The 24,953-nt window shown below is 42.1% G+C and overlaps 3 protein-coding genes across 6 annotated transcripts in view; 2 read left to right on the top strand and 1 right to left on the bottom strand.

Moving 5' to 3' along the window:
* LOC126567815 (transcription termination factor 2) overlaps nt 1-24,953 on the top strand; it is a 430,644-nt gene that overhangs the window by 57,720 nt on the left and 347,971 nt on the right. The window lies entirely within an intron of this gene.
* The window catches only part of LOC126567717 (teneurin-m), a 504,494-nt gene that overhangs the window by 396,621 nt on the left and 82,920 nt on the right, over nt 1-24,953 (bottom strand). The gene's annotated exons all lie outside the window — the stretch shown is intronic.
* LOC126567872 (probable chitinase 10) lies at nt 19,673-23,267 on the top strand. The gene is made up of 4 exons (XM_050224210.1): nt 19,673-19,736; nt 20,144-20,802; nt 20,868-21,526; nt 21,827-23,267. Exons 1-4 carry the CDS (start codon nt 19,673-19,675, stop codon nt 23,265-23,267), a joined length of 2,823 nt encoding a protein of 940 aa, XP_050080167.1.

Genomic DNA, 24,953 nt, shown 5'->3' with positions numbered 1-24,953 from the left:
AGTGATCCTCTGGCATGGCCGTGGCCAGGCTTCGCTGTTGTTATTAATGACCCGTCTATGTAAATATTTCGCTACTCTAAGCGAGGATTTCCTCACATTCCATGCGTGGCTCGTCGACGGGATTTGATGTTTTTTTTTTCTTGTGCTCCAGTTTTCATCTCTCGTTTGTTTCCTCCTATTGACAGGAGTTGCTATTTCGTTACTTACTTCATGTTTCTTTTACACTCGACTCCTTTTCAACGTCATTTTCCACCACGTTTTTTCTCTCTTTTGTATCTTTTTTTTTTTTTGCATTTCACTCAAGCATTTAAGTATTTCCCTACTCATTTCAGTGGCTCACGAGGGATTTTCCATCACGAGAAGCTGAGCGGAGAACGAACCGAAACGCTACCAGATAAAACAAAACGCAAACCAAAACCAGCCGCCACCGCTTGTGCTGTAAAGCAAAGTAAAACCACGGCGCGCGGGAACGCTTTGTTGCACGGAGAGTGGTACGTCGATTTTTCTGACACAACTGACAGGACCTTAACCTTCACGAGATGGTGCTTTCGGTGCTCGGGCCACAGCAGGGTGTCTATGGGGACACACGGCTCGGAAAATATTTGGATACTTGATGAGAAAGTGCTTTGATTTTGAGACAAATTACGGCAAATGTTTCATGCTTCTTTTCGTTCGTTTGTCCTCACTCCTGCAGTCACAGTAGCTGTAAGCTAGCCTTTTTTTCTGTGATCGTGCTCCAAACACTCTCTTTTTTTTCTTCTTACGTTCCCATTTAGGAGGTGAGATTTGGTCTAGTGGTGGAATTTATGCTTGTTTCGTTCGTCTGTGTGGAAAAATCTTTGATCCTTGGTAGCTAGTTTGACCTTTAGCCGTTCATGAAGTGACGATCGTGCAGAACAAAACACAGAACGAACGTTGGAGGAATGAGTAAGTAGCTCATCGTCGTATTGATGTTGCTCATTTTTTGTCGTCCGTTTTCTGGCACCCTTTTTTATGAACGCACCACACGGCCCAGCGCTAGTAATGGAGTATCGAAACCTTTTTTGGCAGCTTGTAGGTTTTTTTTTGGTGAGCCATGGTGCAGAAAATTATTAAACATTCAACACATGATGGTGACATGAAACCAGTCCAGCTTGTGTCAAACGACGTGATATTATTTTTATTTAAAAAAATCAATATTTAAATCCCTGCACTGATGGCAGCATGTAGGGTAAAGAGGTAGTAAAAAATGTGCCTCAAGCATATGGTGCATGTGGAAAAATGTATTGGTTATTGTGTTCCAGCACGTCACGGCTTGTCAGGAACGGCCAGGAGCATTAATCAATGGTAACATAATTTGTTGATCACTTGCTTCGAGAGACGTTTAAGATATTAAATTTTTGTTTAACATTTTTTGTAACTGACTATACTGGATTGTCCTTTAATGTTTTTGCTAATTTAACCGCATTTCCTTAGTATTTGTATCATGTTTATATTGCTGTACAACAAAATGTTGTTTAGAATTTTCCTATGTCTTATGTCTGTAATATTTAGGATATTTTAATTGTATTTTTCATTTTATTTACGCTACTCAGCTTGCATAGCTAAGCAAGCTTAAAATAATATCTCTTTTGTATAAAAAATCAGTCTTTACAAAGATATTTTTACCATTTTGGAGATGGCTCTTTCATATTTTCATGGAAAAATATGTTTGGAAAAAAATTGGGGTGGTCCATGCGATGCCTTGAATCGGCAGGACTAGTTCAAATTTTATTCGGATCGTTCCTCCTACGCAAGGACTGACTATCCAACGACATCGATTCATCATTCAAAATCATCGATTTAAAGTGGTTTGTTTATAAGTAAAGTGTCATTTTATTGAAATGTTTACACCTTTTTATTCAAAATGTCCTTTCCAAATTCCAAATCATTTCTCCCGGTAAAGACTCAAAGGCTATGTAAAATGAACCAACCCTTTTTATAATAAATATTACTGTTTACTGATTTTTTCATGCATTTGCACCTCCCGGATCCCGGGTAAAGTAAATCAAAATCGTCGTTAAAGAACGGAATACTCCGTCTCCAGCAAAACCCAACATAATAAAGCAATCAAATATGCTACCATTCGTCAATGTGCTGCACAAAATATGCTCTTTATCGCTCCTTCCACCCAAAAATAGCATAACGTATTAACCGATTGAAAGGTACTCATTTCATAATTCACAGGTTTACAAGTGTTAATTTACGAAACGCACAACAAGCAACCTCCGTCCATCCGTTCGAAAGAATGGATGGATGCAAATTATGCTTCACCGTACACAGGATCGATTTAACTGAAACCGCCTGGAACGTGGTACTCGGGAGAGGGCAGCAAAAGCAAAGCATGAAGTCCGAATATGGTGCAATTTTGCTATACAAGCCCGGTTGCAGATTGCATGAGTGAAACGCATAACGATAAGCATCGCGTTCGTGTTACTGTTGATACAAATGCTGCAAAGTAAACCATGATTTATCGAGGTAATCAGAGTAGTTTCCGACTATTTCTGCATACAGATTTTTTGTCCATTCGTGCCGAGAGTGAACTGGGACTAGCTATGTTTGGATAAAATAAATAATTAAAAATGCTACATACAAACACAAATTTGCTAAGTTTTATAACTCAAACCGCATCTCTAAACACTGTCCATTACATTCACAAAAGGAAATATAAATCGTCGAAGCATCCTTACTCGATAAGTCAACTCATTTAGCCGCAAGATAAGTAGCTTCAATCAATTGTATCGTGCAAAAAAAAAAAAACACACACACACACACACGCCAAGTGTTAGCGAACAAGTACCATGTAATTGTTGAAATCTCCTCTTTCAGATCAGATCGCTTCACAATACCTCGGAAAACCGCAACCATTGCTCGAAAGAAAAATCCCTTCTGGCAATGAATCTGTAATCATCAGTCCCTTCGAAACCAAAACCAGCCCAACCAGTGTTCCTGTTCCTTGTTACGGGTTATTCCTCTCTCTCTCTCTCTACCCGAAAAAAGCTCCACCACGACCACCTGCATTGCTTTCACCCAAAAAAAAACCACCTAGAATCGGAATCATTTGTGGAGCAATGTACGGCAGAAGGTAGCCAGAGCGCTGCAAAACGATGCATTGCAGGTTTTTCCGACAGAGTGAATTTTCCACAAAACCCGCAACCAGAATGATCGCACCAGAAATGCAAGCGGCACACTGTGCGATGATGGTGGTGGTCGCTGGAAACAATTCGATTGCTCGTAAACTTATTCGCTTGGAAATGTTTGATAGAAATGTTACAGTTGTTATTTGTTCGCCACGGGGCAGGAACTTTTTTTTTTAAGCGCATCGCGTTCACGGCAGCGGTTATCTCGTGATGCCCTTTCTCGGTCGCTTTTTTATGTTGTTGCCTGCTTCCTCCCACAAACACCAAACCCAGCAAAAGGGTAGTCACGGTAATGGTACTTTAGCGGTGGGCAGGATTGTGGTTGTAACGATTGGGAGGTCGGAATCGGTGAAGGGACAGTCGGTAGAGCGGGAAGTGATTTGTATGATAGTTTTCACACCTGCAAACATAACGATGTACAGCAGAAACATCGAGGTCCTGGAGGATTTTCACTTCTATCGTTTTTCCTGGTATGTGTGTGTGTGTGTGGCAGCAATGATTGAGCAGCATTTCATAACGTAAAGGCGATGCAAAACGAGAAGCACAAATCGGGTTTGAAGGCAATGTGTGAATAATTGAAGCGTACTTGAATATGATGAAGGATAATGTGGTTTGGTTGGGTTGCGTTTTAAAGCCATTGCTTGGATTTCTTACAGTGTATTTTAATGTTTAATAAAGACATTGATAATAAATTATTTTTCCCACAAAAACGAGAATTATTGGGATAGATTTTGATTTTAAAAAAAGTAACCAGAGAGGAACAAGATAAAATCTTCGTCTTGTATATAAAAAGAACGAACAAATTCACGTTAAACATCTGGCCCTACTGCTAACTTTTAGTTCTCGGAGTCCATGCTACTCATGAGGTTTCGGATATTCCTATTGAACAAATCCTTACACAGTGATCCTCGGTAAGAACAGTTTTAGAGTCAAGGATCTGTTTAGTTTGCTTCTACTATAATCTGCCTAATGTGACGCCCTATTGTAAAGTGTGTCCTACGTCAGTAAAATGGCAGCCGTTCATTCTGGGAGACCTACAGTCAAGACGCTATTGCATCTTACTCATTTAACAGACGTCAGTAGCTTGGTTAAAAAAGCAAAACAATGGATCATGTCAGGACTCAGGCTTAAGAAATATCGGCCATGTTATGGTTTGATGACGTCGTAGAAAGCGATATCCAAAGGTACCACTTCAAAGCATTACTCTTAGACCATAAAGTCTGTAATGAAATAATACGAAACACTCAATTACACCGGCGTACAATAAGACATTAAACAGGGCACATTATGATAGTTTTATTTCCTGGCATCGATTTAAGAAGAATGTAAGTAACAATAACGACACACACGCACACGTTTTCCTTCCTATTCCTATCTCTTCCCATTTTTCCAACCAGTTTCGGTTCACAGGAATCATTTGGTGTCGTAAACATAAATCACTGCATTTTATAACTACTCGTCCCTGAGTGTCACAGACTCGGCGAGCGACGGGAAACTCGTGCCGGGAAAGTTAACGTATCCTTTGATAATTTCACCAAATCCAACGACTCCCGCTGTGCTTGGACTGTCAATCAAACCCGGAAAAGCAGCCAAACCCATGAAACGGGTTCAATGGCTCAAACGCAGAGCCACAGGGTTACAGGATAGTGAAGATGTTTAACATTTCCCTCGATTGGATCGGATGGTCGAAGCAGTTTCGAGGAGGCGTTCGAAGCAAGGATTACACCGGTCACTCAGCTCCTGAAGGATCCACCGCATGGGGTCCTTCATAGCACGAGTGCCTGACATATGTGCTTGTTACTGTCATCCGGGACTGGACCACCTTCCTGGAACGATTTTCACCGTTTTTGTATTATCCGTTGACAGTCGCTTCGCTTGACGACACATTTGTAGATGACATCGAACCGTTTTTGATGCAAACTTTGGCTCACAAGACGTTCCACGTAGAAAGTGACGCTTGCTTTTACTGCTAACATGCAACATATTTCCAACCGTTCGCTATCGGGGTCGTGATTTACTGCGCTGTGCATGACGGGAAGAAAACTGGACGCAATGATTTAGACGGTTTGGGGTTGAGTTGAGCGATACCAAACCTACCACTCTACCAGCTTCGATCGAATGGCAGCTTTATCTTCATCAAGAATCCTTAGGGAGTACCTGCAAAGTACACGCGTCGACGTTCAGGTCTGGAGGCCAACAAAAATCTTAATACAAGTACAACATCACCTGCAACATAGATACACACACGCTTGCAGGAATAAGCGCTGACTCGTTGAATATGCTTTGCGAAAAAAGGAAAGTGGGCGAAGGAAAGCCCCGGCCACCCTCCATCAAACGGCAAGTATCGCCGCATTGTAAGCATAAACGGTTTTCGGTAACTGTCATGCTCCAGAACTTTGTGCCGCCCCCGGGGTTGGGAAGATAATTTTCCTCCACACGGAAAATAAAATCATTAATCATTTACATGTCACATTCTGTGTACGTTGCACGGTTGGTGAGGAGCGTCCATGTGGGCCGTTTGGTGCGAAATCACGGAAAAGCCTCCCCCAACACAGACAGCAACACCACCATCAGCAAGGTAAGGTGTTTTCGCGGAGTGTAATGTTGCTTTCAGCGTTTTCACATTCACCCTCACACGCCAAGGGCAGGTAGGCGTCCCATTCAGTGTCGATGTCATACAACACATCGTTACGCAACGCAAGCTCGGGGAGAGCTACGAGAACTACGAGTTTTCCTTCCAAGGAAACCCCACGATGAGATACTCGCACCGAACGTTCAGTAGCGAGAAGCGTTCGGTTTGGAAATTTCCACCCTGGCGGATCCTCGAAGGTGCTTGCTATCAAAGGAATTGAACTGTCAAGACATTAAATTGGCTGACGGCGTGCAACGGCAAAGGGATCGGCTGAAATGAAGCGCTAAAGCGGAATCGGAGCAAACAGTTACATGTACAACGAAAGGGGTTTCAGATATTGCCAACCGTGAGCCGTCCGATGAGTAAATTTATCGGGTGATGCATTTTACCTGCCGATTTTTTTTTTTACGTTTCATGACACAAAATGTCGATGCGCGTGACAGGTCGATCTAGTTAGCGTACGATAGAAACCTGTTCGATTGGGGTCCATATTCATGTGTTGTTTTTAGGGAAATGTAATTACTTTGGCTTTCACTTGTTTTCGCGCAAATAAAATAGTAAAAATAAAAAAAAGGTCGAACGCAATTTCATCAAAAGTTTGAATCAAAAATAACGAAAGAGAGGTAAAAAATTATACAAAAATCTTTAAGAAAATTCAATGTTATCATCAAAACAGACAAAAACAAATAACAAATTAAACCATTAAGTCTCAATCTTTCTAAGCTCAAACGAAATGTCAAAATAACGCAAACGATTTTTTTTTACATAAAAGCATTTAATTACAAGTTTTCAAAACAACCTTTCACTGCAATCATCACACATAAGAAAAATCCGAAAGCTATCCTGCTAACGAAGCAAAAATAAAAACCCACAACAAAACTTGTACGCCAGCGTATAAGACACGGAAACGGGAGGAAAAAAATATCACACGAACAAATATTTGCGGATAATATTGTTAGTGGAGTTTGATAAATCCAGCTTTAGCTTTTGTGTTTAACTTTTCTCTCGGATTGCCGGGTGTACGAATAAAAAAACTTGTCGCGACGGGGACCAAAACCACCGGTGGACCTCCGGTCGGTAGCGCAAAGAAAGGATCGCTTTCCTTTTGGACGACGGTTTTCTCAAGATTGACGCACCAACGGCTAGCCGAGCGGTGCTTTTTGCTACCTGGCCGTTTGTGTGCTTCTGTTTGATTTTCCCTCGTTACAGGGGTGAGCGATTGGGTGGAGGATTTTCCTTCTGGTTTTTTCCACCTTGCCGACGGGGACACGCGGCAGTTAGGAAATAATGGTGAACAGGAACAGCACAAGAAAATGGAAAGCTCAGCCATCGGGGCACAAAAGAAAATATTAGTTTACTTGTTGACCACCACCATCGCCACCATCATTCGTGGTTTGTGTCCAACCTTAGGAGTCGGAGCTTTTTCTTTTTGCACTTTGCTAGCAAAGAAATAAGGATATCGATCCTGGTAGTCTCGTTGTTGTCCGTATCCGTAGGAGCAAAAAGTCGTACGAATTCTTCCCGCTTTCCCGCTGCCGATTTGCTCGCTTACGATGAGATGTAATAAATCCTTGGCGAACCTTGGCGTTCGCAAACGAATTGTGAGCCTGTTTGCAGGCAGCCAGTCTGAACGGAACGGTCAGTATCGAATTTCGATCGAGGATCGAAAGATGTGATGGGGATGGGCTTTTCCTCGGAGATTTTACATATTATAGCACCATGGGTTGTACTCAATTCGATGCCACCGCAATGTAGAGGATCGATAGAAATCAGGCTTCCGGTTTCCCCGTGTGAGACACCCCCTTACCGAAAAACGCCAAATACTACAGAGCTAACCTTTTGCTATCGTCTTGAAATCGTTCGACAACGTTGTACTGTTTCTGGCCAATCCAATCGATCTTTCAAAAATGCCGGACGGTTATCCGGACAATAAATTCGATACACAAATAAATGCTTCGTGCACCTGTGTGTACCTTCCCACACGATGCGGTGCTCCCATTTCTGTCCTACCCAACTCACCTGCTGAACCTTGCGGAACCTTCCGATGCTTGGGCTTTAGCTCGCAAAAAAGTGAACACACCGGTGATGGTCAAGTCGTTTTTTACTGCTCTCTCCCCCCCCGGTACCGGTGAGCTCCAAATCCCTTCTGACCAAATCAGCCGGAAAATCTGCCAAAGACCGATCTCGTACGGACGACCCGGTTTGGTTCTGGTTGGTATGGAATTAAAAGGCTGACCAACCGTTCCGTGCTGCCGGTGCGTTTCGGACACCAAAGGGCACCACTTTTTCGGGTGAGGGGGGGGGGGGGGGGGGAGTGGGGGGAGGGAGAGTTTGTGCGTTCGTGTACGAGGCACTGGCTGGGCAGCGTTCTGGTTGAATAGCTTTGTTGGATACGGGCGCTTGGCAATCTGGTTGTAGGCTGAGGACGTGCTTTGCCTGTCCCGTGGGAGATGAGGTTGGCTAGGACAGAAATCAATAAAAATTTATGATTCTAGTTTATCCTTCCTGGATGACGTTTCGAGAGGTTTACATGCTTTAGACACACGTCTGTACATATTATCAGTAATATGGAGCTTTGAAATGTATCGCGCTAGAGGTAATGGTGATTGATTGATTTAATATTTAAGAACTATACCATAGCTGTTCATTAAAATTATAAATCAAATGCCACTCAAAAGCAAATTGTTTCCGACCCAATTTTTTCATCAAAGTTTTTGTAGATTTCTTAAGGGCACCAGAAATTCCACCACATAAATTCGTGTAATTTATACAAATAACATGAATTCAAAGTACTATTAGATAATTTCCACCCAAGAAGTATAAGATTTTCCGAAGCCAGTAAGTTATATCACCTCAAGGAGCATCAGAGCATCAATTTAGATAAAAATATGTGTGGCTGAAATGTGCCTTTCTCATTAGAGCGCTAACATTTTCGATTAAACAGAGATAAATTCAAACGGTGTAGACCAAATCCAGATGGCAAAGATCATAGAAAGAGCCACGATTTCCATAATAGTGTGGATGTTGTTTAGCAGGTATTATGAATGATTAGGAGTATTATGAGTGATATGGATCTAATAATTTGAGGAATTAAAGAGCCATGAAAAGTCAAAACAAAACTGTAAATGAAGACTCAACGATACGTAATGTTTTAATGCGTATTTTGAGGAGGCCTGCTCTAGTAAATAAATAAATGAAAGGAAAGCTGGCCAGTTTGCAGTTAAGGTCAGAATCAAGTGGAAAAAATGCTTGATTTCAAATAATGCATTGCAATTCTATGAAAAAAAAAATAATATTTTTCAGACCAGCGATGATTATAAATTAGCTAAATTGGAAAATTGATGCCAGAGAAAGATTAAACTGGTACTTAAAGAGTTAGAGAACAGAATCACTGCAACCAAATTTAAAAAAAAAGTATAAGAAAGTATAGCAGTAGAATGTTCTCTCAAATAACTGCAAACATTTTGCAATGTTAATAGACTTTACTGGACAGTACATCAACATATATCCACCAAAACATTTTACACTCTTTTGTTGCACCAGAACATCAATATTCAGAATTTTATGGGCTTATTCAATATGACTTTTCTCATAGACAAATAAAACAATACAACATTACTCACCCTTTTCGATGCTTAAACATGTCTATTCATACCATTTTGAGGGCCTTTTTTCTCTCCTTTTATTTTGTTGGGCAAAGCCTGATTAACCCACTTAAAGTTGATGAGGTGAGACCATTCATTGCCCATTTCAAGAGTAGGCGAACGTTACCGTTGAATAATGGTCGACAATGTCAGAGTGGTCGTCGGAGCTATTTACTCGATCGAACTCTTTCATCGGAAACTACCTGTTTAGCTTCCCTGCTTCGTACTTTACTAGTTTTTTTTTCGCCTTCTTCAAATACTTGTTTTCCCTCGGGGACTCAACTCTGTCTTTTGCTTCTCTGTTTGTTTGGTATTGATAAATGTTTATTCAATCAATTCACTAAAAGCCACACCAAAGGATTGAGGTGTTGATTGGTAAACAAATGAGACGTATTAATACAAAACAGTTCAGTACCAGCTGTTGGACCGTTCTTGAAAGTCTCACCAAACTAAACGAGGCGAAACGATTCACACCCCTTTTTGCGTGGCGTTATAATTATTCCCAGAAGGCATTGTTAAAGATATGAAGAAAAATTGGTTTGGTTATTGAAGAAAAGCTACACAATTCAGAAAATGAGCAATCCAAATCAACTGATGAGGTAAGCAGAGAAGAAAACGCAACTTTTATTGTAATTTTTTACTTATTTTTTTTCACGGGTGCCAAAAACACACAGGAAAACTTCAAGCAACATTAAAGTTTTTTCGTTTTCATCCATAAAAAATAAAAAAATAAAAAATGCTTCCCATGCTGCAACTGCATAACGCTATGCTATCAATGTAACATTTTTGGCAACCCATTCCGTAAATGAACTATAACGTACCCATTCCCAAGCTTCCGGTTACCGTCATCGGAAGCGCAGAATAGATAAGAATGTCAAAACAAACAAAAAAAAAAACAAAATTGATCCAACAGAAAGCTGGAAGACACATTTCATCAACCAACGGGAACAAATAAATACCAACCAAAATGGACGCCTGTTTGGCGACGTTCCGCTAAATGGAGCAAAAACGGTCTGCTGGTAAATGTAACGTCGAAGATCTCTATCAACTTTTTTGGCAATTTCGGGCTGTCATCTTTGGGATCGCTTTTTCTTTAAGGTTTTATGCTTAGTTTAGTGTGTTTTGTACTAGAATTTTTCGTGAAGCTCCCCGAATGTTCCGTGAAAGGTGAAGTAACGCGAATTTATTTGGATTAGATGCCAATAACTTATACCTTCAATCGTGCAAAAAAATCAAATCCAATGCAGACACGAGAAAACATAATTTAAAATTGCATTCAATCGGCGCTACTGCCTGTTAACAAAACAATCTGCCAATTTTTTGTTTTGTTTTGTCTTTCATTAACGAACTCTTACTGTCAGCTAGATGTCACTTTAACTAGCGACCAAATTACTTTTCAATAGAAAAATTAAATTCTTGGCACAACTTCAACTAACTACATCGAAGAGAAAGCTATGGAGACCGAAACAAAATCTTGCAGGAAACATTGCATTTCCGCCATCCAGCCGGCAAAGTCAATCAGAGCAAGTAAACGTAACAAAATCGGGAAGGAAAAGAGAAGAAGGAAATAGCTTCAAACCGAACAAGAAGAAAACGGTACGTAAGTAGAGCGCAGTAAACGAACTACGAAATAAAACTACATTAAACTTCAGCGCGCAACGTTGCAGAATTTTCTTTTGCCACGGATACAGCAGCAGTGGCAAAAACTGGTGACCAAATTTCAGCGCAGTATCCAATAAAATTCAGCTGCAGTTTAGTGAGAAACAGTACCGACAGAGAAGAATTGTAAAAGACAAGCAAGAAAGTGAAAGCAGCAATCCAATAAAATGTAACTAACATTTTTACATTACTTTTACGGGTTTGCCGCAACCAACTGGCTCGGTGTGTGTTCGATTGTAGCTTGTCCAGTTGAAAAAAAAATGGCACACAGTTTTTGGCTCATTTTTCGGACAAGTAACGTCAAATTACGGGAAAAACTTTCCTTTTTTCCCCCATTTGCTTTCCGCACCGTTACATTGCCTTTTTCTGCTCAAGTGTTGTATGCTGTTTAAATCGAAAAGCTGTTTTTGTGTCGATTTCGCTCGCAGTTGTACGAACTACAATTCATTTCAGTTTTATTAACTCATGCCAGCAATATGGTGTCTGCCACAACAACAAGCAGGAAAAAAAACACGAACCGGTTGGCACATATTTCCTGAGCAGAACGATAAAATAGTTCAAGACAGTGTGTCTTACGCAGGACTCGCCCTTTAAATGCATTGCTTCAAATATAATTTTTCCTGCACGTGCACGTATTTATCGTGTCTGTCCTGGTGGGGACCCTTGGGAACCGGAAACGCTACAGACAATTATTTGCTGCGTACAGAAACAATCAACGTTGATAAGCACTCGCTGCTCGACGGCTCGGCCTCGACCAGAGAGACAGAAGTTTTAAATAAAATTTCAATCAACTGATTCAAAGCGATAGTTAGTTTCATTATTAATATTTTGCACAAAAACCTTCTGCTGCCAAAATGCGCCATGACGCACGTCCTGCCCCGGGAGCTTCGTGTACGTGCCTCTCGTCTAGTGGGGTGGCGGGGTTTTTTTTTTTTTTGTTTGTAGCGCAAAACCCCTTTTTGGCACACCGTACCGGTAGCATATTGGTGTATTAAAATGTCGTAGGGCGCCCGGGTGAACCCCGTGGTTCGATTGGTTGTTAGTTTCCCACCTACCGAACGGGGCGCGCTCGTCTGAAGTGGCTGACAGGTTCAATTTTCACGGTCGACGAACGTGATTTTGCAAATAACCGGAACATGAGTGTCTCCGGTGAATCGACAAATTTGGCGATACATGTATCGGTGCGAGAGATAGAAAGAGAGAGAAAGAGATAAATAGATAGAAGAAAGAAAAAAACGTACTAAAAACTACGTGCCCTACACGTAGTGGAGAAAACTTCCGCCAATATAAATTGGCAACCGAAACAAGCCGCGGCAAAAGGGCTTTTCGGAGTATCGTTCTCTCAAAATAAAGCGAAAAAAGTGAAGCAAAATCGGTACACGCATACCCTTTAATCTAATATCTCGAGCATACCCTCGTGTCAATCTGACGCAGGGTGGCTTGCTGGGCACGGGTGGCACTTTTCTACCCATGTGCATGATTGATAGATTGAGCGGAACACACAGCCGAACGTAACCTCTGTTGGCATTTTGCGGGCCGTCAATTGAGCCCTTCCGGGTGGACTTATGGCACGAGTTTAAGGATCCGTGTTCGCCGCGACACGTCGGTGCAAAATTAGTCATCACCCCACTTTTGTATCGTCCCGCTGGAAGTGGCCAAAAATGGAATGCTTAAGTACGAGAACTCTGACAGACTTTTTGAGTGGAGAACTTGAGAAAATGAACATATTTTTAGACCTCTTTATGGCTCCGAATACGTTTATGTCTATGTAGTGCTGTGTTGACCAAACGTCATTATGTATTTGAAAATTGAAATAATTAAATTTCGAAACATTTTGTTGACACTCAAGTAAATGTTTTTGAATGCAAAAACAGTGTCGTGTTGTTCCAGCCTTCCGGATCAAAACCAATCGTACGTTAAGTATCTCTAATGATCACTCTCTTTATCTCACTTATTCGAAGCTACTCTCGCAGAGCCCTACACTGTTTTGTTGAAATAAAATAACACGGAGCACTCTTGCTGACAAATAATTTAGATTGTTCTTATATGAGACATTGGTATTTCCTAGTTGGATTCTGGTTAATTAAAGAGACATAATTGAGCATGAGAAAAAGTAAATTGAAACTGAAACTTTTAGCAAAAAAAAGAACACATCGCGCCTAAATGTATGCAAAGAGAACGTTTATGGATCTGTGAAAAAATCATAATTTGCGGCCAACTCAACAACACTACTTCTGATACATCTCATTAGCAGTCATTTGCGTTTAAATTTTAGAAATCCATTCCAACAGCAATTTCTTATCTTCCCAAAATTCAGTAAACATGCCTTGGCACCCAGGGCTTTGCTTAGGAAACGTTAATTTCCTATCCATTTCAACCGTTACATCGCCATCATCCTCAACCGACCGGTGTCACCCATCCATCTTTCACTTATTATGCACACTTTTCTAACAAACTTTTTCTTATCCCCTTACCACCCCATCCACCCGTCACACTGCACCATGAGAAATCAGTACCAGGATCTCAAAATGCGCAACGTGGCAAAAATCACGGCAGCTGCGACTGCCAGTCCCGCGGCATTTGCCGCTCGCAGACGCGACCCATTAATCATCCCGTAGCCGTTATCTTACGATGACGCTCCGGTGACACCTTCAAACGGTTTTCCAAAGGTACGGGCGACCAGCTTCTTGCCATCTAGCAGCAGCAACAACAACAACAACAAAAAAACACCACTTAAAGAGCAAACACTCGAACGCGCACACCAAAGATTAGCCGCCCGTTAGGAGGCGTTCCGCGAGCTCAAGAAGCGAGAACGAGCAGTACGACGGGATGCGCATTCGCATCCATAAATGACACCGTGACCAACTGTCGTCCTTCAGCCCAGGGGGAGTTTTCTGGCGGGGGATGCTCGCTTGAGCCGAGCGAGCCCGATGGATGGGAAAATGGAATCATTTTATTTCGCATTTAAAATTGATTACATTCACATTTGCTTCCAAGCGCGCTCGTTCGGGGTTTTGATGGCGTTTTTCTTGTGGGGTGTAACTCCCTCGAGTCTTCGTTGAGATGGTGTTTTTTATTTATTTCTTGTGATTCGAGGTGAGTATAACGTTTTTTTTCGTCTTGAATTCTCATCGCAAGACGACGCCGGTGTGCTGGTGTTGCACGATCAGGATGGAACGAGGGTGGGAACACAAGAATGTTAATTTTCTTTCCCTTAAAGTTGTATGTGTGTCTTGGCGTGGGGTAGTTCGCTGGTGGCAATTCATTAAAATAAAAATGACTTCTCGGTTCGGTTAATATTCATCATTTGCGAAAACGATTTCCGTGCTCTACTTTTCGTGATATTTATGGCCGGCCTATTCAACGGAGAATGGTGCTATTTCAGCAAATTTAGAGACTTATTTTTAGCAAAACGATATCATGAATGGCGATTGACGTACAGCTTTCCTACCAACTTCCGGCTTCCTATATTTGTAGAAGTATTTAAAAATGATATGAAAGTTAAATATTTAAAAATATTTACACATCTCCTGCAAGAAGCAAATACTTTCGATACACACGTATGTAATGCCCCTTTTCAACAATTCATCCTTCAGGGCGACGAAACAAATTTTCAATTTACCAACAGAAATTTGATAAAGTTCGCAAATACTCCGGCACCGGCGCATTCCGTGCAATGGTTCCTTGGTTATCCTTTTTTTTCTCCGTACTGTATACCAGCCACATGCAACAAAAATGGGCAAGGACAACACACGTACGCATCCGTACGAATAATGGTTTCGGAAGAGGTTTTTGTGAAATTTGAATAAATCACTTTCCGTGATCACTCTTTTTCAACCGCGTCTGTGGCGAGTGTATGTGTGTGCTCGCGCTGCCAGTTATTCGTCTTCGTGTGTTCGACGCTCAAGACGGAAGAAGAAAGAATGGAGCAGAAAAGCACGCACGAAGCAAACAAGGGAAGGTCACCATTTCCAGTCCCCTCCGTACACCGGCTGGAAGGCTACAGAAAATGGCAAATCACTCGGTAATTTAGTTATGAATGTAAATATGACGAACTGCTCGAGACCGCTGACGAGCTCATATAGGAGTGCGTTGCTAAACACTTGCAAGGCTGGGCCCACTCGCTTTCAACGATACCAACCTCCGAAAATTTTCTTACGCAGATGGAGGAAAAGGTTTTGCTTCTTCCCGGTATCCGGTGCGTTAGGGCGCACAGCTCACAAAGCACAAAAAACAAGGGTTTTCATCGATTGAACCACAAATCAAATCAACTAACAATGGTTCGCTGAAACAAAACACACTTGGTATTTCGTGGAAAAATAAGCACTGAAGGTAATATAAACCATGTAAAATTTATCAAAAGCTTTTTGAAGTGAATATATTCTTTGTATATGTGAAAATTTGTTCAACTTATCAAAAAACAAAAAAAGCTGTCACGTCTACCATGTGGACGTCGCTTGTTTTTTGATGTTGTTTGAGTATCTGGAAGGCAAAACATTTTAAATGTCAATAGAAAAGGGTAAGGGGGGATAAAAATTTTGAAGTAGTTAAGGCACGAGGTATATTGAGATCTTAACTCAAGAAACTTAGGAGACCGCATTCGGCCTTTTCATTCAAAAAATTAAAAGCTTCTCACTCACTGCAGAGTTATCCTCTGGTAATGAAGCTGTGCGATCATAAACTAGCTTCGCCCTCAGCGTGTATCTTTGTTCTCTTAGTCAACCTTTCAACCTGCTCTCGAAGGATGGGATTAAACTAATTTTTGAGTCTCTTTACTCCTTTAAATTGCAGAAAGAAACCAAACAATAAATACGACATTTAATCTGTATTCTAGATAACTAAGAGTTTGACGTTTGACGTGTTAAGGACGTAATTTGAGGTTACCAACGCACCTCGAAACAGTTGACACATGTCTCAGTACCAATTGCACGGCTCGATTAGTTTCCATTTCTTCTGGCCAATGCAAGGAGAGGCTGCAGAATCGATCAAAACAAATTTGAGTACCATTTCGATATAAAACAGAGGAAAAAGTATCACTAGAGTTCCAGACCATCTTGGAACATTAAACAACAACATTTTGATGTAAAAGATGGAAAATCGATAGCTTTGTGTCTCGTTTTTAATTCAAAACTTAACCACAAATCATATGTGCGGAAGTAGAAATAAGATGCGCGAAAGCTTCAGCAAATCAATGTCACGGGCATCAAGATCATGCATGTGGAAAAACAACAACCCAAACCTCACCTAAGAGACACATGAATGAAACGCAGTCTTCTTACTGGCGCAGTTATGCTACGCTCAGCTGCCCTACTTGAGCATTGTACATTGTTTGACGACTGATAAGGTTTTAATCATATGCGCACGAAGCACAGCAATTCGTGGAAGTAAACCCTCTCTCTCTCTCTCTCCTCATCACATGCCCCCGATGTTCACTTGCAATCGCCTTTACCGCGTCAGGAACAGATTAAAAAAGATCGACTTCACCACAAAACACATACAGCAGCACCGTAGACAGATATGCATGTGGATAGAGTTGGAAAACAATGTTAAAAGTTCGAAACGAAAAGGAGGAAGCAAAAAAAAAAACCATATCCCACACAACGCAATCCAGTGGGATGATGATGGGATGGGAGAGGTGTTTCTCGCCAGTGTTTGGGAGTGAGTGATAACAACAGGGTAAGCAACAACGGTGCATGAAACTATGCGACAAAACTTCAAAACTCGTTACAACCAACAAGTTGTTCGTGAGCCGCACGGATTGGGGAAACGTCGGCGAGGGACACCCGTGGACAGTGGTGGAAAAACTTAAAAATCTCATCTTCCTCCCCGACCCATCCTTGCGTTTCGCAACCAAACCAACCAAGACAGAGAAAGAAAAAGGAGCGGTTTTGAATATATTTCTTCCCGGCCGCAAAACATTCCTTTTTTTTTGCTGGTGCTGCACTATGAGCGAACGATAAGGATTGGTTTTGCACTTGGTACGATACGCTTTTTCACATGGTAAGACTTCCTGGTTGATGGTTTAGTTTCACGCTGCTTAAGAAGCAACACCCGAGTGTAACGACCGCAGCGAGAACTACCGTGAACAGCAGCAGCAAGTACAACTCAGACGATACATCGGACCATGGGCATGGGTTGGGTTGTGTCTTATCAAACCCACCCTACCCAACCTAGCTTTCCAGTACGTACTCCGTTGGGCAGCCGTCCATTGCACGGATCACGGTATCGGAGTTTTTTTGTTGTTCCCCTCCAAGTGGGGCGTTTGGGAGAGGTAAAGCAGGCGGGGGGAAAACTTTGAAACCAGTGAGGACAAATTGGTGCGAAGCTTGGCCAGTTTTTGCACCATTGTTTATTCCGTGCGTATTCTGTCGCCTACATACCGGCAGCACATTGAAACCCTATCTGCTGCCCGTGGAACGACGAACTGCAGTGCGAGACGAGCGGCGACAGGACAACCACAAACGCAAATTGTGAACAGCGGCATGTCAGCCTGTGGCATGGCTGACGGGGGAGGCACAAAAACCCACAAGAACAATTTTCCCGACACCGGCACCGGGCCGAGGGGTTGGGCGAGGCGCTCGAACTCGTTCGGATAGGTAAGAAAAGTTTGAAATATGACTTCGAGGAAATATGACGACTGTGCTGTCTAACAAGTTTCCAGCAAAGAATTTGCATACGGTCCCGGAGAAATGGTAGAATGTGCCTTTTTTCTCTATCTCTTTCTCTCTCGTTTTCTGCCTTATCCTTATCTTGTGGTTTTGCTTCCGTTTAGAAATGGGGTTTGTCTATTGATTTTTGCTTCCTGCTGTTATGTTTTCTCAGATATGTTTTTTTTTAAATTATATCTTAAGCAGTTTCTTACATATTTTTAGTAAAACAATTATAACTGTTTTCCAAAATAGGAGCCTGAGGTGCCTTAAGATCACGTTTATTATTCACATAGCTTTTTAAGACATTTAAAATATCTATAAAGATTACCTTTCTGACGAAAACTTAAGCAAATTGAAGTTACATACCTGAAAAGAGAAGAGAAAAAGTGTTTTTATGACTGATATGAAAATACAAATGTCTTATTTCTAAATTTTATCTTTCATTAAAGACTTTATGTTTTGGTGAACTATTTCAATAGCTGAAAATCCGTTCAGGGTCTCAAACAATCAGAGTACTCTTCTTGTTTGCTCAACGAACTACTTACTATACTTCCCGATACCACGTAGTCTCCACTACCAGGAAAAGGTCAGAATGGGATTGGATTGGAAAATGGGGCCACTGGCAATGTTCAATCTTTAAATGTCAGATTTGAAGAAAGTTGAAGGAAGCTAAAAATTTGGTTAAGCATAACAATTCATGATTTCACAGAGGCGTTCAGCCTCTTTCAAATGATATTCTGTAGATCAACAGCATTCCGCAACTTCTTCTTACACTGGGCCTTTTTTTACATTGCAAAGGTCCACCGCAAAGAGAGGAAACAGTACTGCATGGTGTTTCCAGCAATTTGTGAGAATTTTCAATTCATTTCTTCAGAAAATCGATTACAATAACGTCATTGCGTCAGTTTCGTCAACAATTACTTGAATTTATCATCCATCCAAGCATACAGCTAACTGAAGGGCCAAAAAATCAAATGAGACGAACCGTTCCAAGCATCGCACAGGATTCGATTTAATCAGGGCACGTGTCTGACATGTGCACCTCTCGACAACGCACCGGGAAGTAGTCGACTGCGCGAAGGCTCACTGTCTCTCGCTCTCTCTAGGGATCCAATTAGCGTGAATTAGATAAGCCTGAAAAGGGGGTGTGTTAAAAAATATAAAAAATTTTCCATTCCTAAGTCAGGATTTGGAAGAACGATTGTCGAATGAAAGTGAAAAGGCATTATAATGCTTGAAGGGGATGATGTTGATTACGATGGAGAAAGTTCTTAAGTCAATCGAACACGAATGACAATTGGGAAAAAAAAAGATTTCGAAGGGATGAATGAAGCAATTGATTCGAAAATTATTCATATTTCATACACTTTTGTACACGAAATAAAATAGTTTAGATTGCCTACCATTAGAGTTGAAAATTTATTCTTGATATCATACTCTAAACGTCTAGAATTGCTTCCGGTCATTACAGAAGGCAAAATGTAGCTATGCAACCTTTACTTTGCACCGAAAATGGTGTTATCACGAGCAGACTTTATCATTTTGTTGTATTTTTGCTCATTTACCCTTTACACAAAAATTATTTACCAAGCGCAAATAGGACGATGGGCCTCCGTCCAGCATCATTTTGCAGATCACGCAAGATAAAACGATCGTTCCCGTGGTAAAATCACTCGCCTTATCTGTGTCGCAAATTCGGCACTGTACTTCGCTGTATTGCGGTATAAAAATGACTGTCACCTTGTTTCCGGCGGTCCAGTTCAGTTCCGTACCTGTGCCGGAAAGTGGACGATTTGAGCAAGTTCTTGCAAGAGCTGATCCTGCAAGTTAGTGCCATATTTAGTGCCGTTTAGTGCGTAAAAGAGGAATTGACTGAGTGTAGTACAATCGTTCTGGAGAAAATCGTTTATATCATCCAACGTGTCAGCGATGAAGGCTGCCGTGGTAGCTGGATTACTGCTGATCAGCATTGCTAGTATCAACGCAGCCACCGGTATGCACAAAAAAGCAAGGAAAGCTCCTACTGTAGAATAAGTGTTCGATCGGTATTAGTTGTTAGAAATGAAAGGAGAAACTCTGTTGATATTTCTGTCAATTCTGTCTGCTCGAACAACAAAGTGCTCCTATCCACCAACTTGAAGTGTTGTCGCGAAATTCGTTTGTAGAGAATCGTTATGGAATCCGCGCGTACATAGAGAGAGCATAGTTTCTTTTGGTTCTGTGGTTTTTGTGTTTGCATGACGTTGTTTTACTTGATCTTTGAATGGTGACATAAGGAATAAGGAAAGTTTACCAAATCCTTTGTAAATGATCTTAGTTTTTTTCCGGCCTCCTTCATAATTGCATTATGAATAATGTGTTCTTACTTGCTGTGATTTCTTTCTCACCGTACTCCTGTAGATCGTGTTGTGTGCTACTTTGGAAGCTGGGCAACGTACCGAATCGGCAATGGAAAGTATGACGTGGAAAATATCAACCCTAATCTATGCACACACATCATCTACACGTTCGTTGGGCTTGACACCAAGGGAAATGTGAAGATTCTGGACAGCTGGCTCGATATCAGTCTCGGTGGATACTCGCGCTTTATGCAGCTCAAGCAGCGCAATCCGAACGTGAAGCTAATGGTAGCTATTGGAGGCTGGAATGAGGGTTCCGCTTCCTACTCAACGATGGCCAACTCCGATTTGCTGCGAGCTGTGTTCGTCGAATCAGCCGTATCTTTCGTCAAACGGTACGGGTTCGATGGATTCGACGTGGACTGGGAGTATCCGACGCTGCGTGGAGGTTTGCCCGATGATCGAGTTGGATTTATTAAGCTGCTGCGAGACCTGCGAGCGAGGTTCGATCAGGAAGGATTGCTGCTGTCGATCGCAACGGCTGCCACAGCCGATTATTTGCGGTCTGCGTATGATGTGATCGAGATCAATAAGTACGTGCATTTCGTCAACTTGATGTCTTACGATCTGCATGCGTACTGGGATGCTCAGACAGGAGCGAATGCACCGATGTATCCGAATTCTTGGGAGAATGGGTTCACCACTAGCATGCTCAATGTGGTGAGTAGCACAAAACACAAATTTCATCTTGGTTCGCTTCTCAGTAACTTCCTTATCTTTTACAGGACGCTTGTGTGAAGGCTTGGCTTGGTGCTGGACTCTCTCCATCGAAGTTAAATCTAGGAGTTCCTGTATTTGGTCATACTTTTAAGCTATCGTCAACTACTGACACCCGAATTGGTGCACCAACAAGCGGTCCGGGAGATGCAGGACCGTACACGCTAGAACCAGGAACTCTTTCCTATCTTGAAGTTTGTGAGATGCTAGCAGCAGGAGGATACACGCAAGCCTTCAGCAATGAACAGCAAGTCCCGTATGCCTTCAAGGGGAATCAGTGGATATCGTACGACGATACGTACTCTATCGCGTTAAAGGTACGGTACGCCAAGCAGTTGAATCTTGGTGGAGTCATGGTGTGGTCAATCGAGTCTGATGACGCTAAGGGTATCTGTGGAGGGGGACAGCATCCGATCACATCGGCCGTGTACAAAGAAGTCTTCGGTACGGGAGGTATAACACAGGGAACTACTCAAAAACCAGCTGCCACCACCACCACAGCCGCCACAACAACGACACGACCTATTACAACTACAACCACGACAACCTACCGAACCACCACCACGACCACTACTGCTCGTCCAACCCAAAAGTTGATCTGCCCAGCGAGTGGATACTTGCGGGATCCTAACAATTGTGCTCAGTTCTACCAGTGCTATCCAGGGCTGTAAGTAAAATATGAATGCCGATGAAGAGAACAACGTTTCTGACCTCTTTTATCGTATACTTTATCCCGCAGCCCCGTGCAACCCAACTGGTTACTGAAGTGTCCCAGTGGTCTTTACTTTGACCCTAAAATCAACAATTGCACGTATCTCTTCAACACCGATTGTTCTGCTTAAGTTATTATCGTGCGTTTAGTGCTAAGTCATCTCTCGAAAACCTGTTTTTTTTTTTAAATAAAGTTTAATCCTTCCACAAGCCAGCACGAGTTTTATCTGATTTGCGATGTATTACAATTTTCTAGTTCACTCATGATGCAGCAACTCTCTCTACTAATAATCTATAACATTGGCTTCATTTCAGACAAAGTGTTTTGTTTCTTCGACAACCAGGCCACATACCGCGTCGGAGAGGGCAAAGTGACGATCGAGGATATCAACTCCAACCTCTGTACGCACATCGTGTACAGTTCGCTCTCTCTTACTGCCGCCGGTAAGATTCAGATGCTGGACAGCTTCACCGATGTCACGAATGGAGGCTTTTCACGGTTCAAAAACATCTGCCAGCAGAACCCTGGCGTTAAGTGCATGATCGGACTAACCAGCGGCCTGTCTGGGTCGAAAATTTTTTCCGGTGTAATGAACTCATCCACGCTGCGCAGCACTGCAGTATCATCCATCATGAACCTGCTGATCCAGCAGTACAAATTCGATGGGTTAAACTTTTACTGGCAGTATCCAGTGCTGAAAGGAGGCAATCCAGAAGATCGCTACAACTTCGTGTCCTTTATCGCCGAACTGTCAGCGAACATGCGCATGTACGGGCTAGTGCTATCGCTCAGCGTGGCGCCTACGAACGATTTCTTTATGTCCAGCTATGATGTGCCAAATTTGAGTAAATCTGTCGACTTTTTGAATATTATGGCGTTCGATCTGCACAACTACTGGGACGGTAAAACGGGTCATCAGTCAGCGCTCTATTCTAGTGGCAAGGAAACAACACTCTACGAAACGCAACTTAACGTGGATGCGATCGTGAGCGGTTGGATAGCGGAAGGTGCACCCACTTCCAAGCTAGTTCTGGGTGTTACCGCTTCAGCGAACGTGATGAAATTGTACTACACGAACGAGACGGGCGTTTGGGCGAGAACTGCTGGACGTGCCGATGCAGGACCATACACAACGACCGAAGGATTGATGTCATACCCGGAGCTATGCGTGGAACGTGCGAAAGCTGGCTGGGAGACGGTATTGGATGGCATTCAGCAGGCGTACTATGCTCACAACAAACGGATCTGGGCCACATTTGAGCAGGATCGTACGATCAAGTTGAAAGGATCATATGCAATAACGCGTGGTCTAGCGGGAATGGCGCTGTTCTCGATGGAGAATGATGATGTGAAGAATAAGTGTGGATTGGGAAACTACCCATTGCTGACGGCTGTCAACGCGGGTTTGAGCAGAAAAATTCCAGGCGATGGTACTACAACTACAACTAAGGCCACTACGACGACTGCCAGCACTACGACAAAGCCTATCACAATTACAACGGCACCAAACACTACTACCACAAAATCCACCACCACAACAACTAATCCTACCACTACTACCACAAAATCCACCACTACGACCACAACAACTACAACGGCCAAACCATCCATGTTACCAACCGTGTGTCCTAGAAATGGATACGTCCGTGATCCAAACGACTGCAGCGTCTATTACCGATGCATTCCGAATGGGTAAGTCAGAACTATTCTACTGCGAATACCAGTAGGCTAATCCTTGTGTGTTCTGGTTTGTTGCAGCGCATTTTTCACTTCCTGGAAGTACAGCTGCACGAACGGGCTTTATTTCAATCTCGTTACTAGCACCTGCGATTATCCTGCCCGTGCGAACTGCTAAAACGTGACTTCTGTCGCCTGTTGGTAGTACAACTGATAAAGGTTTTCTCAAAATTTACCCTAAATTACTAGAAACAAATATGTTGGTGATGGTACAGTTCCTTTAAAGAAAGTATATAAATACACTATTGACATGAAAACACTAGGTAGCTTTAAAACCTTGGCGAGATTCAAGCAAAACATGGCTGTTTGATTTTATTTCTCATTTCATTTTTCATTTTTATTTCAATTTTCCATCAGCGACACAACAAAATATAAAAAATAAAAACTCTAAATAGAAAACAAATGCTCTCACTATACCAATAGAGCAAAATTCATTTGTGTGTAAATGAGTTTGACTCACGAATCAAACCCGGACAGGAGAGAAAAACTGCCAGGTCATGGGGAATTACGAGTCATTGCGAAAAATGACGCTCGAGGGGCAAGCGATAACTTTACCAAATTTTAAATCAGATCATCAGGTGGCTTTCCAAACATGGTTTGGTATTAAATATCATCTTAAAGCTAGTAAATATTTAAAGCCAAAGTAAGAGGCGAATGTAGTTCCGGAAACACAAAGCATCTTTAAGAAAATTAAAAAAAAACGTAAAAAGCAAATAAAATATCTTAATCCACAAATATTTCATGTACAGTTCCTGCGTGGTTTCCTTTCTTCAATTGTGCTAGAATTGGATTATTCTGGTATGGTAATACAACGGTGTTTGGGACAGGTTGTTGATATTGGTTTTCCTCCTTAAGTCCACCACCAAGCTACCAAACCACAAGTCAAAAGCGTAAGAAAATGCTACATCTATGTACCTGAGCATGCTCCCCCTAGCCACAGCCTCTAGTCTGTGTGCGTTTAATCAAAAAACTTTTCTGATAACAATAAATTTGTATTAACTTCCTCTCTGGTTTATGAAAACGGAATTGCCTGAACTAGGGCCAGGTTGCCACTATTGGAGAGCGTGATAGTAGAGGTGTGCAGAATCGGAGTTCGAGAATCGTGCTAGACTAGCGCTTTTTATCGCTTCAAACAAACTATTTCCATTTATTTTGCACACCAAGCCCTGCAAAGGGATGGCAGAATTTCAATGGCTGTAGTGTACGCTAGAAAAAGAAATGAAAGGAGAAATTTTATTCCAGCCCTTGTTCTAAGTACAAGAAGTTGCTAGCGTTTGCAGTTTTTACTCTCGCTCGCGCCCCTAGCGTTCAGGCCCGGCACAGCAGACTGGCAGTTGTTTGATTTTCTTATTGAAACATTATCATTGCTTTCCGATATTGCTTCACAGTGCAATGGAGAGCATCATCATCAGCATGCTTGGGCCAAAGTTTTTTGTCGATGGTGTAATTATATTTACCCGAGTCCTGTAATGCAGTTCACCCTCGGCTTGTAAGTAAACATCAATTTCCATTCCTTGGCCGGATGGTCGCGAAACGGCGGCCCCCGATTGCTGGTGAATTCGGAATATTGTAATTTATCTGCAAGACATCGTATCATCATGAGGTAGTTGTCTTGCTTGCTGTATTTCTTTGCACACTGAATCAC

The sequence above is a fragment of the Anopheles maculipalpis genome, chromosome 2RL (assembly GCF_943734695.1).
Source record: "Anopheles maculipalpis chromosome 2RL, idAnoMacuDA_375_x, whole genome shotgun sequence".
Taxonomy (NCBI): Eukaryota; Metazoa; Arthropoda; class Insecta; order Diptera; family Culicidae; genus Anopheles; species Anopheles maculipalpis.
The sequence above is the reverse complement of the archived record's forward strand: the minus strand, read 5'-3'. Positions and strand labels throughout refer to the sequence as shown.